Source organism: Heterodontus francisci, chromosome 27 (assembly GCF_036365525.1).
Source record: "Heterodontus francisci isolate sHetFra1 chromosome 27, sHetFra1.hap1, whole genome shotgun sequence".
NCBI lineage: Eukaryota > Metazoa > Chordata > Chondrichthyes > Heterodontiformes > Heterodontidae > Heterodontus > Heterodontus francisci.
In genome coordinates, this window is record NC_090397.1 from 4,267,473 (window position 1) to 4,282,026 (window position 14,554).

Here is a 14,554-nt window from a genome sequence, read left to right on the forward strand (position 1 = left end):
TAGGTGTAACTCCAACAGATGGAGAGTTTTCCCCAATTCCCATTGACTCTAGTTTTGCTCAGGCTCCTTGATACCATACTTGGTCAAATGCTGCCTTGATGTCACAGGCAGTCACTCTCACCTAATCTCGAGTTCAGCTCTTTTGTCCATGTTTGAACCAAGGCTATAATGAGGGCAGGCACTGAGTGGCCCTGGCAGAACCCAAACTGAGCATATTATTGCTAAGCAAGTGCCACTTTACCAGTGATGCCTACATCCCATGAAAGAATTTTTAAAAAACTGATTGGTAGAGGCGTTGCCATGGCGAATGCACCGGGTTATGGTGACTAACAGGTCAAGTTTCGTTTGAAATTTAAGCCAGGCAGCTGGACTGGTCAAGGCATTGCCCTAACAAATGATATTTATTTTCTTCAGCTAAAACAGGTACAATGTGAGTACATTCTTTGTCCGCCAAGAACAGGCCCTGTGCATTAATATATGTAGCTTCCAGTACAGACGAATACGCCACACTGCGAACCATACTGACAATCTTAAATTGGTTGTCAGTGTAATTCTTAGCACACTGAGGATTATTTAACAAATGTCCAATCACTGAATCACATCTAATGTTGGATAGTGTTTTGAGTTTTGCAACCACAGGATGGTTGGGTAAGGTCTGTACCTTGACTGTTGCGAACTGCGGAAGGGACATGTTTGGGACGTATGGCCTATATACCTAGCATCACACTGGCATTGAAATTCATATATCACGTTACTATCTGTCTCTATTTTCAGCAATACAAGTAATAAGTTCATTAAACCACCAACAAGGTTACGAAAACTAAAAAGTAGATTGGTTTAATAACAGAATGCTGATAATGTTTAAAAATAAAAAGTGCCACAATTTCATTGCAAGCAAGTGTTTAATGTTTTATGGTCCCCACAAACAGCAAAATAACCAGAATATGTAGAACTTTCTCTCATTTTATAACATGCAGCAGCAGCTTGGGCCTCTTCAGCCTCATATCAAACTATCAAGCAGATTTATAAAAATAAAAGTACACAGCATTATCTGGTAACTCTACTGCAACCATCACTTGTCAATAGAACATATTGTGTGTCTATATATCTTATTAACTACTGCAACTCCTCAGTTAACCATCAAACGAAGACCTAAAAACTCCAGTTACAATCTTTATTTCCTACTTTCAATATTCGTGTTAGCTGGGAATGTTAAAGCTTCCGTGTCTTCAGTTCTATTTTATTTGGTGGGAGAAAATTTGATTTAGAAACAAATGACCAAAGGAGCGATAACACTTATATAATGAAAACTTGTAAAGTTTTCAGATGGAGTAACCCAGAGGGTATAATGAACAAAACCAAGTAACAAATAATCAAGGTCATACTGTTGCTTTGCTATGCTTTAGGAAAGTCAAATGTCATCTGATTGACAGCAAAATGCGAGTGAGATGGCTTAGGAGATATTACAAACTTTAATCATTCTCCTGGCATCAAAGGATAGAATATGAATAAAAAATTAATGTAACTAGAAAATGGTAAGTCTCCCACTCACAGGAGTGTAATATACACATGCAGTAGAACCTCAAAAGTAGGTATTTATACTTATTAAATCTTTTATATATCTCGAGGAAGCATTGATGAAAAGGCAGTTCTTACAATAGCTATAACAGTTGTATAGTGTATGCATATGTAAGTATATTAATGAATGAACTTGCATTTATCTAACATCTTTCATGACCTCCCAGGTCATCCCAAAGCATTTAAAGCCAATGAAGTGTAGTCACTGTTATAGGAAATGTGGCAGCCAACTTGCGCACAGCAAGCTTCCACTGACAGCAGTGCGGTAAATAACACGATGTTTTTAGTGATGGTGATTAAGGGTTAAATATTGGTTAAGATACCAGAAAAACTCCCCTGCTCTCTCGACTAGTGCTCTCGGGTCTGTTACACCCACCTGAGACAGGGCCTCAGTTTAACAGTTCATTGGCAAAGCAGCACCTTTGAAAGTGCAGCACTCTCTCAGTACTGCACTGGTGTATCAGCCTAGATTATGTGCTCAAATGTCTGGAGTGGATCTTGAACCTAGAATCTTTTGGCTCAGATGCAAGTGTGGTACCAACTGATTAAAGTTTTAGGGAAGAAACTCTGCAGGAAAGGTGACTCAGTCGACAGAACTGAGTGATCTTCCTGTCTTGTGTGGAGGGAAGCAGGCAGGTGTGAAGAAAGCACCAAAATGTCATTCCTTTGTACTTCAGAATAAGGAGATGGAAGGAATGCTGCAGTAGTTTGTGTGTTTTACAGAAGAAGGGGTCAGTGAGCCACTAGCACCTGAGGAAGTACTACAACCTGCTTTATAATAGCACCTTTTAATGTAGTAAAACATCTGGTGCCATCACAGGGATGTTATCAGACACTCAGCCAGATACACTGGGGCAGGTGAAAGGTTACATGTAGATTTTCAGGTGGTTGATAAGGTGCCACATTCGGGACTTGTTAAAGGAAGATAGGGTTTTAGAGGAATGCCTCAGGGACAGAGAGTAGTGGATGTTTGGGATAGGCTGTGTGCGGGTAGTGGGAAATAGTTCAGATGTAGGCAAGAGATTAAAGTTTTCTTTTACTAGAATTAGGCCATAGTGAAATGAGTAGATACAGTTCAATACAGAAAATGTGAAGGAATACATTTCAGGAAAAAGAGGGATAAGATAGCTCCTGGTTAATTGGTGAAAAAGGCAGGCAATAGCTTGAGAACAAAAAAGGAAATTGGAGGAAGTTTTTGAGTTATTTTAACATGGAATACTCTACTGTAAATGTGTATTGAGGCAGAGACTGTAACATTTAAAAGGGAATCGAATAGGAATAAGAATTATGAAAGGGTAGGAAGGGTTAAGCAGTTCAATTTGGTAGAATCACCACCAGGACAATGGGCTGAATTTTGTGCTGTAATTTCAGAGATTCTATGAACCCTTCCATCTTGTGAAAGTTGAGCACCACGTGGCTGGAATGCCAAAGGATCAATGCTTTATTTAAGGATCAGTACAATCCAATGAGAGCAGGTCTCTTTCTGCTCCACTACCAAGAAACTTGTATGAATGTGAATGTCCCCTTCACAGGAGCACAGCCTGCTGGTTAAGGATGGTATTTTTCTCTGCTAGTTCCAAAACAACTAGTGGAGAAAGTCTTCGCTCGAGTTGTTTTAAACAGACTCCAGATCTCACCAAAGCCTTTGACCTCGTCAGCAGACATGGTCTCTTCAGAATACTAGCAAAGATCGATGTCCACTAAAGCTACTAAGTATCATCACCTCATTCCATGACAATATGAAAGGCACAATTCAGCATAGTGGTGCCTCATCAGACCCCTTTCCTATCCTAAGTGGCGTGAAACAGGTTCTCGCACCTGCACTGTTTGGGATCTTCTCCCTGCTGCTCTCACATGTTCAAGTCTTCAGAAAAAGGCATTTTCCTCCACACAAGATCAGGTGGCAGGCTGTTCAACCTTGCCCATCTAAGAGTGAAGACCAAAGCACGGAAGGTCCTCATCAGGGAACTCCTCTTTGCTGACGATGCTGCATTAACATCCCACAGAGAAGAGTGTCTGCAGAGTCTCGACAGGTTTGCGGCTGCCGGCAACAAATTTGGCCTAACCATCAGCCTCAAGAAAACGAACATCATGGGACATCAGAAATGCTCCATCCATCAATATCAGCGACCACGCTCTGGAAGTGGTTCAAGAGTTCACCTACCTAGGCTCAACTATCATCAGTAATCTGTCTCTCAATGCAGAAATCAACAAGCGCACGGGAAAGGCATCCACTGCTATGTCCAGACTGGCCAAGAGAGTGTGGGAAAATGGCACGCTGACACGGAACACAAAAGTCTGAGTGCATCAAACCTGTGTCCTCAGTACCTTGCTCTATGGCAGCGAGGCCCAGACAATGTATGCCAGCCAAGAGCGATGTATCAACTCATTCCATCTTCGCTGCCTCCGGAGAATCCTTGGCATCAGGTGGCAGGACCATACCTCCAACGCAGAAGTTCTTGAGGCGGCCAACATCCCCAGCATATACACCCTACTGAGCCAGCGGCGCTTGAGATAGCTTGGCCACGTGAGCCGCATGGAAGGTGGCAGGATCTCCAAGGACGCATTGTACAGTGAGCTCGTCACTGGTATCAGACCCACCAGCTGTCCATGTCTCCCCTTTAAAGAGGTCTGCAAACGCGACATGAAGTCCTGTGGCATTGATCACAAGTCGTGGGAGTCAGTTGCCAGCGTTCACCAGAGCTGGCGGACAGCCATAAAGGCGGGGCTAAAGAGTGGCGAATCGAAGAGACTTAGCAGTTGGCAGGAAAAAAGACAGAAGTGCAAGGGGAGAGCCAACTGTGTAACAGCCCCAACAACCAATTTTATCTGCAGCGCCGGTGGAAGAGTCTGTCACTCTAGAATTGGCCTTTATAGCCACTCCAGGCGCTGCTTCATAAACCACTGATCACCTCTAAACACTTACCCATTGTCTCTCAAGACGAGGAGGCCAAAGAAGAATGAAGAAAGAATTCCAAACAATCCTTGGTAATAAGCAAATAGGTATTTGGGAATCGATCCATGCCCACAGGAGCTAGCACCAGCAGTCAAATACTAGGTGGGCTAAGATGTACAGATACCTAGAGTCGGGATCAAGATAGTACTCAAATTACAGGAGGGTGCTAGTCTTGGTCACACTTTGCCGTAACTCATTCTTTCACCAACCATAACACAGAAAGGGCTCTAATCATGCATGTCTAGATCATTCTGCACCATTTGTAAGGGACCTGACTCTGGTTAATGATGGCAAAAACTGGCCTTTACATCAAACAGCTTCGAGGTTTGTTATGTTGAATGAGTCACGATTAAGGAAACAATCGAAAGAGTGTTATCTGATTCTGTTCATTCTTTCCTCTCAAAGCCCTTGGTCCAGCAGCCTTTACACCACATTCTAACTCTTTACCCTGGGGCATTTCTAAGCGTATCTAGAAGACATCTATTTAAACATTTAGAGAAAATCTGGTTAATGGAGAATATTGATGCTGCGTTGAACAAGGATGAAAAACACCCAAATATATAACACCCAAGCTCCTCAAGCAGGTTCTGGGCAAAACTAAATCCATACTTTCCAATTATTGTTTGGAGTTAGCAAAATGATTGGAAACTGGAACGTGTAATGTGGGGGGGAACCTTTTGGTTCTCTTACAATAATGGGGAGAGGTGATGCAAATGTGAGAACTTTCCACAGCTGAGAGAATATGCCAGAGTTTAAAATACAGCAATGTTTTTAACAAATGATCTGCATGTGATAACCCTGTAATGTGTTCGACTGTAGACTGAACATGATAATACTACAGGGATAGTATTCCAGCTTTATCATGGACATGCTTCCTCTGCACCACACCAGCACCCCTCTACACACAATTTTACACAGTAAGGTGAGTTGCACATTTGCTACTAGTGTGACAATACGTAAAGGCATAACTCAGCTAATTAAACTCTCCCACCAACAGCCCTGACCTTATTTGCTGTTTCTAACCTTTTTACTTACTTTCCTACATTACAGCATTGGCTGTAAAGCACTTTGGGACTTCCTGTGGTCGTGAAAGGTGCTAACTGTTTTTCCCTACAATAAAAAAAGTGGAATTTCTCAAAGCTTTGTCTTGTGAAGAAGCTTTTAAAAGTATAGGCACTTTAATCAGTTTAGTGAATGTCAGTTTCAAATGAAGTTATTAATAAGTCAGTTCCAAAGTGATTGATGGCTTTTTGCTTGTAAATTTGATTGTGTAAACCAGCCCCGAATTACTTGTACAATAGTAAACTGATTCTTCATTCCCCGATTTGAGTATATCCTTCATCCTACACACAATTCACCCATAGCTTCATTGTTCTAAAATTCAACAAAGAAATACATTTACACAATGAAAGGACTGAACTAGAAATTAAAGAAATTGTTAGAGATTACAAATGTTTTTTGCTGCAACTGCTCCAACATTCTGATACAGCAGATTCTATGCTTCTGATTCTAAACCTTCTTCAGTTTCCTCTTTGTCTGTTTGTTGACTGAGTAAAAGGAACTTTCCATCAGCACTGAGTTTTGTTGACTTCATGAGTATGGCTAAAGCTTCTGGATCCTGAAACAGACAGAATTCTTCAGCTATTAAAAAAAAAAGACACCTTCCTTCAAATACAATTTGTAACTCTGTTTGGTCTTAACTAGTCAACTTTTAGTTCTGCAGCTGTACGGAGTATTGCACTTCAGACACTAGCTGCTCATTTATTTTGGTGACGATTCAAGCTGTACTGACTGTTCAGCTTGAGGGCAAATTTCTCCAGGTAATCTTTGCACACAAGCATGGATCTCCAGCTTATATCAAACAGAACGCCACCAGCTATAAGCTCTTTGTTTCAACAACAGTTTGTGTTTCTGGTACTCACCAGAATGGCACTTTTTTCCCTACCAGTCATCCTGTGGCGCCTGTATGCGGGTCTGCAACTTCCTGCCAGGTTACAGGCAGTTTAATACTCTGGGGCCAGGACAGTTAGGGATCAAGACTCTTCAAGCTCCCTGTGTTGCTGCATTCTGTATCTCTGGCATGGTTCAGAATTGTGTATTTATCATTCATTTGAAAGTAAATCAGCACTGTGATGCTCATTATTGGCTTAATCCCAATTGTATGGGCGGCACAGTGGTTAGCACCGCAGCCTCACAGCTCCAGCGACCCGGGTTCAATTCTGGGTGCTGCCTGTGTGGAGTTTGCAAGTTCTCCCTGTGTCTGCGTGGGTTTCCTCCGGGTGCTCCGGTTTCCTCTCACATGCCAAAGACTTGCAGGTTGATAGGTTAATTGGCCATTATAAATTGCCACTAGTATAGGTAGGTGGTAGGGAAATATAGGGACAGGTGGTAGGAATATGGAATTAGTGTAGGATTAGTATAAATGGGTGGTTGATGGTCAGCACAGACTTGGTGGGCCGAAGGGCCTGTTTCAGTGCTGTATCTCTAAACTAAACTAACTACATTGCCAACTTCTGGCAAGTCACAAGACTGAGCAGATGCAGAGTCTCTGCAAACCGCGTACCTCACTATATCATAATTACTCTAACATAATGTAGTTATGACAGAGCAAGAAAAATACCAAACATATTATATCAGTTCAGTGCAAGTTAGAGGGAATTCTGCTACAGGCTGCACCTTGAACCGTGTGTACACTGCTGACCACTGCAGCTCTGGAAGCAGTGCCTTGATTAGCAACAAGACTGATCCTTAAGCTGATGCATATTTTAATTTCGATTCTGGGAGCCTTGCGTTATTTACTCATGTATGTTCTTAATTCACTTTTCTGTAATTTAGGGTCAAATGTGAAAATGATTGTTAATGAAATTTGAAGATTTAAAAATACACACAGTGCTTATTTTTATGGGAGTATTTCTGTGTGCTGAGTTCAGGGACCTCAGCATTCCGGACTGTTTAATTGAGTATATCTCTTGCTGGTGCAAGGTCTCTTCATTCATCATTGTGCACTGCTCTCTCATCATTGCCTCCTCATGCATCTGTCTTATTGCCACATATGGCCCTTCCCCTCTCTTGCATCAATACCTCTGCACAAGCCTATCGCACAGTGCGAGAATCATGTACTCTCACATGTTTGTGTTATATTCTTTCACTCACACAAGGAAAAATTTGTAAAGCTATGGGGGGGGGGGGGGGGGGGGGGGGAAGAGAGAAGAGCTGGGGGACTAGGACTAATTGGACAACTCTTTCCAAGAGCTGGCACATGCATGCTGGGTCGAATGGCTGACTCCTGTGCTGTATGATTCTACAAAGTGATCTGTGAGGTAAACAGGGATGACGACTGAGTCATACTCCAGGCACAAGAAAACTGCTGGATGAGAGAGCAGGAAAGGGACACATTGACTCAGGATACTGGAAGCCCAGAGGAGTATTGAAAGTGCAGGGGTGAAGTAAAAAAGGAAACTAGAAAAGCAAAGAGAGGACATGAAAAATTATTGGCATGTAAAATCAGGGAAAATCCAAAGATGTTTTATCAGTACATTAAGAGCAAGAGGATAACTAAAGAAAGGGTAGGGCCTATCAGAGATGGGCAGGGTTCTTAATGAGTTTTTTGTCTCTGTCTTCACAAAGGAGGGGGTTGATGCAGACCTTTTAGTAAAAGAGTGTGAAATATTAGATATGATAAGCATAATGAGAGAGGAAGTACTAGAGGGTCTGACATCCTTGAAAGTGGATAAATCACCAGGAGCGGATGGATTGTATCCCAGGTTGTTAAAGGAAGCCAGGGAGGAAATAGCGGATGCTCTGAGGATCATCTTCCAAATCCTCACTAGATACAGGCAAGGTATCAGAGGATTGGAGGTCTGCGAACATTGTACCATTGTTTAAAAAGGGTGTGAGGGATAGACCAAATAATTATAGGCCGGTCAGTCTGACCTCAGTGGTGGGTAAATTATTAGAATTAATTCTGAGAGACAGGATAAACTGCCACTTAGAAAGGCAGATTAATCAGGGAGAGTCAGCATGGATTTGTTAGGGAAGGTCATGTCTTACTAACTTGATTGAGTTTTTTGAGGAAGTGACAGGGAAGATTGATGAGGGTAGTGCAGTAGACATTGTCTACATGGATTTTAAGTAAGGTATTTGATAAGGTCCAGCATGGCAGACTGGTCAGAAAAATGAAAGCCCATGGGATACAGGGGAATGTGGCAGATTGGATCCAGAATTGGCTCAGTGACAGGAAGCAAAGGGTAGTAGATGACGAATATTTTTGTGAACGGAAAGCTGTTTCCAGTTGTGTTCCACAGGGCTCAGTGTTGGGTCCCTTGTTGTTTGTGGTATATATTAAGATTTGGACTTAAATGTGGGAGGCATGATTGGGAAATTTGCTGATGACACAAAAATTGGCTGTGTAGTTGATAGTGAAGAGGATAGCAGTAGACTCCGGAATGATATCAATGGTTTGGGTGAGTGGGCGGGAAAGTAGCAAATGGAATTCAATCCAAAGAAGTGAGGGGTAATTCATTTGGGGAGGGCAAATAAAGTGAGGGAATACAAAAAAAAAAGGACATTGAGAGGGGTAGAAGAAGTGAGAGATCTTGGAATGCATGTCCACAGGTCCCTGAAGGTGGCAGGACAAGTAGATAAAGTGAAGAAGGTATATGGAATGCTTTCTTTTATTGGCTGTGGTATAGAATACAAAAGCAGGGATGTAATGCTGGAACTGTATAAAACACTGGTTAGGCCACAGCTGGAGTATTGCATACAGTTCTGGTCACCACATTACAGAAAGGACATAATTGCTCTGGAGAGAGTACAGAGGAGATTTACAAGAATGTTGCCAGGGCTTGAAAGTTGTAGCTATGAGGAAAGATTGGATAGGCTAGGGTTGTTTTCCCTGGAACTGAGGAGGCTGAGGGGTGACTTACTAGAAGTGTTCAAAATTATGAGGGGCCTAGGTAGAGTAGACAGGAAGGACCTGTTTCCCCTGGCGGGGAGGTTGGTTACCAGGGGGCAGAGAGTTAAAGTGATTGGTAGAAGGATTAGAGGGGACATGAGGAAAAGATTTTTGACCCAGAGGGTGGTGGGTGTCTGGAATTCACTGCCAGGAATGCTGGTGGAAGCAGAAACCCTCAATTCTTTTTAAAAGGTACCTGGACTTGCACCTGAAGTGCTGTAACCTACAAGACTATGGGCCAGGTGCTGGAAGGTGGGATTAGGTAGGGCAGCTAGTTTTTTCAGCTGGCACAGACACGATGGGCTGAATGGCCTCCTTCTGTGCCGTAATTGCTGTATGGTTCTATGGAATATTTTTCAGGCCAGCTGAAGTTGCAGTAAATTATCCCTGGCTAGTGAGGAGTACGTTTCTATAGAAATGGCACTGTGCTGCATCTCTGTACTAGTTTCGTTCCTAAATTCTCTTGAAGATCAGAGGGGTACTGATATACTAGGTGATGATGTATTTTTTTGTGGATTCCTGGAATGATCATTAATTCAATGTTTTTTACTTTGCTTTTGAGGCAGCTTTTAATTGAAAATGAAACAGATTTGAGTGATTGATGCAGCTCCCGACATTGCAGTGTTCTGAAGGACGGAGGGGGGGGCAATGGGCGGGGACAGACAGAGAAACGAGGAGGAACACACCAGTGGGGGGGGGGAAGGGGGAAGCGGGGGAGCGAAGCGCGCGAAAGGGAGAGGCAGCGAGCGCGCGAAAGGGAGAGGCAGCGAGCGCGCGAAAGGGAGAGGCAGCGAGCGCGCGAAAGGGAGAGGCAGCGCGCGCGCGAAAGGGAGAGGGAGCGAGCGCGGGAAAGGGAGAGGGAGCGAGCGCGGGAAAGGGAGAGGGAGCGAGCGCGGGAAAGGGAGAGGGAGCGAGCGCGGGAAAGGGAGAGGGAGCGAGCGCGGGAAAGGGAGAGGGAGCGCGCGCGGGAAAGGGAGAGGGAGCGAGCGCGCGAAAGGGAGAGGGAGCGAGGCGCGCGAATGGGAGAGGGAGCGAGCGCGCGAATGGGAGAGGGAGCGAGCGCGCGAATGGGAGAGGGAGCGAGCGCGCGAAAGAGAGAGAGAGGCGAGGGGAGAGAGAGAGAGAGGCGAGGGGAGAGAGAGAGAGAGGGCGGAGGGGAGAGAGAGAGAGAGGGCGGAGGGGAGAGAGAGAGAGAGGGAGGAGGGGAGAGAGAGCGAGGAGGGGAGAGAGAGAGCGAGGAGGGGAGAGAGAGAGCGAGGAGGGGAGAGAGAGAGCGAGGAGGGGAGAGAGAGAGAGAGCGAGGAGGGGAGAGAGAGAGAGGAGGGGAGAGAGAGAGAGAGGAGGGGAGAGAGAGAGAGAGGAGGGGAGAGAGAGAGGAGGGGAGAGAGAGAGAGAGGAGGGGGGAAAGAGAGAGAGGAGGGGAGAGAGAGAGAGAGGAGGGGAGAGAGAGAGAGAGGAGGGGAGAGAGAGAGAGAGGAGGGGAGAGAGAGAGAGAGGAGGGGAGAGAGAGAGAGAGGAGGGGAGAGAGAGAGAGAGGAGGGGAGAGAGAGAGAGAGGAGGGGAGAGAGAGAGAGAGGAGGGGAGAGAGAGAGAGAGGAGGGGAGAGAGAGAGAGAGGAGGGGAGAGAGAGAGAGAGGAGGGGAGAGAGAGGAGGGGAGGGGAGAGAGAGAGAGAGGGGAGGAGAGAGAGAGGGGAGGGGAGAGAGAGAGAGAGAGCGAGCAGGGGAGAGAGAGAGAGAGCGAGCAGGGGAGAGAGAGAGGTGGGGAGAGAGAGAGAGAGGAGGGGGGAGAGAGAGAGAGGAGGGGGGAGAGAGAGTGAGGAGGGGAGAGAGAGAGAGAGGGGAGGGGAGAGAGAGAGCGAGCAGGGGAGAGAGAGAGAGAGGTGGGGAGAGAGAGAGAGAGAGAGAGGGAGAGAGAGAGAGAGAGAGGAGGAGAGAGAGAGGAGGGGGGAGAGAGAGAGAGGAGGGGGGAGAGAGAGTGAGGAGGGGAGAGAGAGAGAGAGGGGAGGGGAGAGAGAGAGCGAGCAGGGGAGAGAGAGAGAGAGGTGGGGAGAGAGAGAGAGAGTGAGAGGGAGAGAGAGAGAGAGAGAGGAGGAGAGAGAGAGGAGGAGAGAGAGAGAGAGGGGAGGGGAGAGAGAGAGAGGGGAGGGGAGAGAGAGAGGAGGGGAGAGAGAGAGGAGGGGGGAGAGAGAGAGAGGAGGGGGGAGAGAGAGAGAGGGGAGGGGAGAGAGAGAGAGAGGGGAGGGGAGAGAGAGAGAGGGGAGGGGAGAGAGAGAGAGAGGGGAGGGGAGAGAGAGAGGGGAGGGGAGAGAGAGAGAGGAGGGGAGAGAGAGAGAGAGAGGAGGGGAGAGAGAGAGAGAGGAGGGGAGAGAGAGAGAGGAGGGGAGAGAGAGAGAGAGGGGAGGGGAGAGAGAGAGAGAGAGCGAGCAGGGGAGAGAGAGAGAGAGGAGGGGAGAGAGAGAGAGAGGAGGGGAGAGAGAGAGAGAGGAGGGGAGAGAGAGAGAGAGGGGAGGGGAGAGAGAGAGAGAGGGGAGGGGAGAGAGAGAGAGAGAGCGAGCAGGGGAGAGAGAGAGAGAGGTGGGGAGAGAGAGAGAGAGTGAGAGAGAGAGAGAGAGCGAGCAGGGGAGAGAGAGAGAGAGGTGGGGAGAGTGAGAGGGAGAGAGAGAGGGGAGAGAGAGAGAGAGGGGGAGAGAGAGAGGAGGGGGGAGAGAGAGAGAGGAGGGGGGAGAGAGAGAGAGGAGGGGAGAGAGAGAGAGGGGAGGGGAGAGAGAGAGGAGGGGGGAGAGAGAGAGAGGAGGGGGGAGAGAGAGAGAGGAGGGGGGAGAGAGAGAGAGGAGGGGAGAGAGAGAGAGAGGAGGGGAGAGAGAGAGAGAGAGGAGGGGAGAGAGAGAGAGAGAGGAGGGGAAGAGAGAGAGAGGGGAGGGGAGAGAGAGAGAGGAGTGGAGAGAGAGAGAGAGAGAGAGAGGGGGGAAGAGAGTGAGGAGGGGGGAAGAGAGAGAGGAGGGGAGAGAGAGAGAGAGGAGGGGAGAGAGAGAGAGAGGAGGGGAGAGAGAGAGAGAGGAGAGGGGAGAGAGAGAGAGAGAGGGAGGTGGGGAGAGAGAGAGAGAGGTGGGGAGAGAGAGAGAGAGTGTTGAGAGAGAGAGAGAGAGAGCGAGCAGGGGAGAGAGAGAGAGAGGTGGGGAGAGAGAGAGAGAGTGAGAGGGAGAGAGAGAGAGCGAGCAGGGGAGAGAGAGAGAGAGGTGGGGAGAGAGAGAGAGAGTGAGAGGGAGAGAGAGAGAGAGAGAGGGGGGGAGAGAGAGAGAGGAGGAGAGAGAGAGAGGAGGAGAGAGAGAGAGGAGGGGAGAGAGAGAGAGGGGAGGGGAGAGAGAGAGAGAGAGGAGGGGAGAGAGAGAGGAGGGGGGAGAGAGAGAGAGGAGGGGAGAGAGAGAGAGGGGCGGGGAGAGAGAGAGAGGGGAGGGGGAGAGAGAGAGAGGGGAGGGGGAGAGAGAGAGAGGGGAGGGGAGAGAGAGAGAGGGGAGGGAGAGAGAGAGAGGGGAGGGGAGAGAGGGAAGGGGAGAGAGAGAGAGGGGAGGGGAGAGAGAGAGAGGAGGGGAGAGAGAGAGAGAGGAGGGGAGAGAGAGAGAGAGGAGGGGAGAGAGAGAGAGAGGAGGGGAGAGAGAGAGAGAGGAGGGGAGAGAGAGAGAGAGGGGAGGGGAGAGAGAGAGAGAGCGAGCAGGGGAGAAAGAGAGAGAGGAGGGGAGAGAGAGAGAGAGGAGGGGAGAGAGAGAGAGAGGAGGGGAGAGAGAGAGAGAGGAGGGGAGAGAGAGAGAGAGGGGAGGGGAGAGAGAGAGAGAGAGAGAGGTGGGGAGAGAGAGAGAGAGTGAGAGAGAGAGCGAGCAGGGGAGAGAGAGAGAGAGAGGGGAGAGAGAGAGGAGGGGGGAGAGAGAGAGAGGAGGGGGGAGAGAGAGCGAGCAGGGGAGAGAGAGAGAGAGAGGGGAGAGAGAGAGGAGGGGAGAGAGAGAGAGAGGAGGGGAGAGAGAGAGAGAGGGGAGGGGAGAGAGAGAGGAGGGGGGAGAGAGAGAGAGGAGGGGGGAGAGAGAGAGAGGAGGGGGGAGAGAGAGAGAGGAGGGGGGAGAGAGAGAGAGAGGAGGGGGGGAGAGAGAGAGAGGAGGGGGGAGAGAGAGAGAGGAGGGGAGAGAGAGAGAGAGGAGGGGAGAGAGAGAGAGAGAGGAGGGGAGAGAGAGAGAGGGGAGGGGAGAGAGAGAGAGGGGAGGGGAGAGAGAGAGAGAGAGAGGAGAGAGAGAGAGAGAGAGAGAGGGGAGTGGAGTGGAGAGAGAGAGAGAGAGAGAGAGAGGGGGGAAGAGAGAGATCATGATCACTCCTGACAATGACATCTATCTGGAATACTCGGCATTGCTACAAGTGTGTGGGCAAACATTGACTACTGGTGCAAGGAAAAAATTGCAGGTACCTCACTAAATCAGTGTCTAACATAGTGAAGAGAAAGTCAATAAATTAGTTTTCTCATTTAAAGCTTCTTCACCAAAATGTACATTTGTTGTTTTGATTAATAATAAGACACATTTTTAATGCCTTTATCTTTCCGAAATTGTCTCACCGGCCCCATATATAAGACTAAAATTGTAATGTGACCCCCCCACCCGCCAATGCGACAAGGTTGGACAACCCTGCTGTATCAGAACAATGGGTTATCTTTAAGGAAGTGATGCTTCAGGTACAGACTAGGAACATTCCAACAAGGGCAAAAGGCAGGTGCACCAAAATCAGGGCTCCTTGATTGACAAGGGTGATACAGATGATGATGAAACATGATGCATATAAGGTGAACCCATCAGATGAGAACCGGGCAATATACAACAGGATGAGAGGGGAGATGAAGAGGAAAATAAGACAGAGAGAATATGAGAATAGAATGGCAATCAACATAAAAGAGCCCAAAGATCTTCTATCGACATGTATTAGGGACAGAGAGGGTAATATATGCTTAGAGGCGTAGGCCAAGGCTAATATACTTAATCAGTATTTTGTATCAGTGTTTATTAAGAAAATGGAGGTTTACAAAATATCA

The 14,554-nt window shown here is 47.4% G+C and overlaps 1 protein-coding gene across 3 annotated transcripts in view; it reads right to left on the reverse strand.

The window, feature by feature from the left end:
* Nucleotides 1-842: 842 nt before the first annotated feature.
* appl2 (adaptor protein, phosphotyrosine interaction, PH domain and leucine zipper containing 2) overlaps nt 843-14,554 on the reverse strand; it is a 199,799-nt gene continuing 186,087 nt past the window's right edge. For 2 of the 3 annotated variants that reach the window (XM_068058746.1, XM_068058745.1), the window contains one exon: nt 843-6,152. In XM_068058746.1, the coding sequence (XP_067914847.1) occupies nt 6,030-6,152 (123 nt within the window). In that variant the 3' untranslated portion in view covers nt 843-6,029. The remainder of the gene's footprint in view (nt 6,153-14,554) is intronic. The other variant, XM_068058747.1, reaches the window with a different exon arrangement.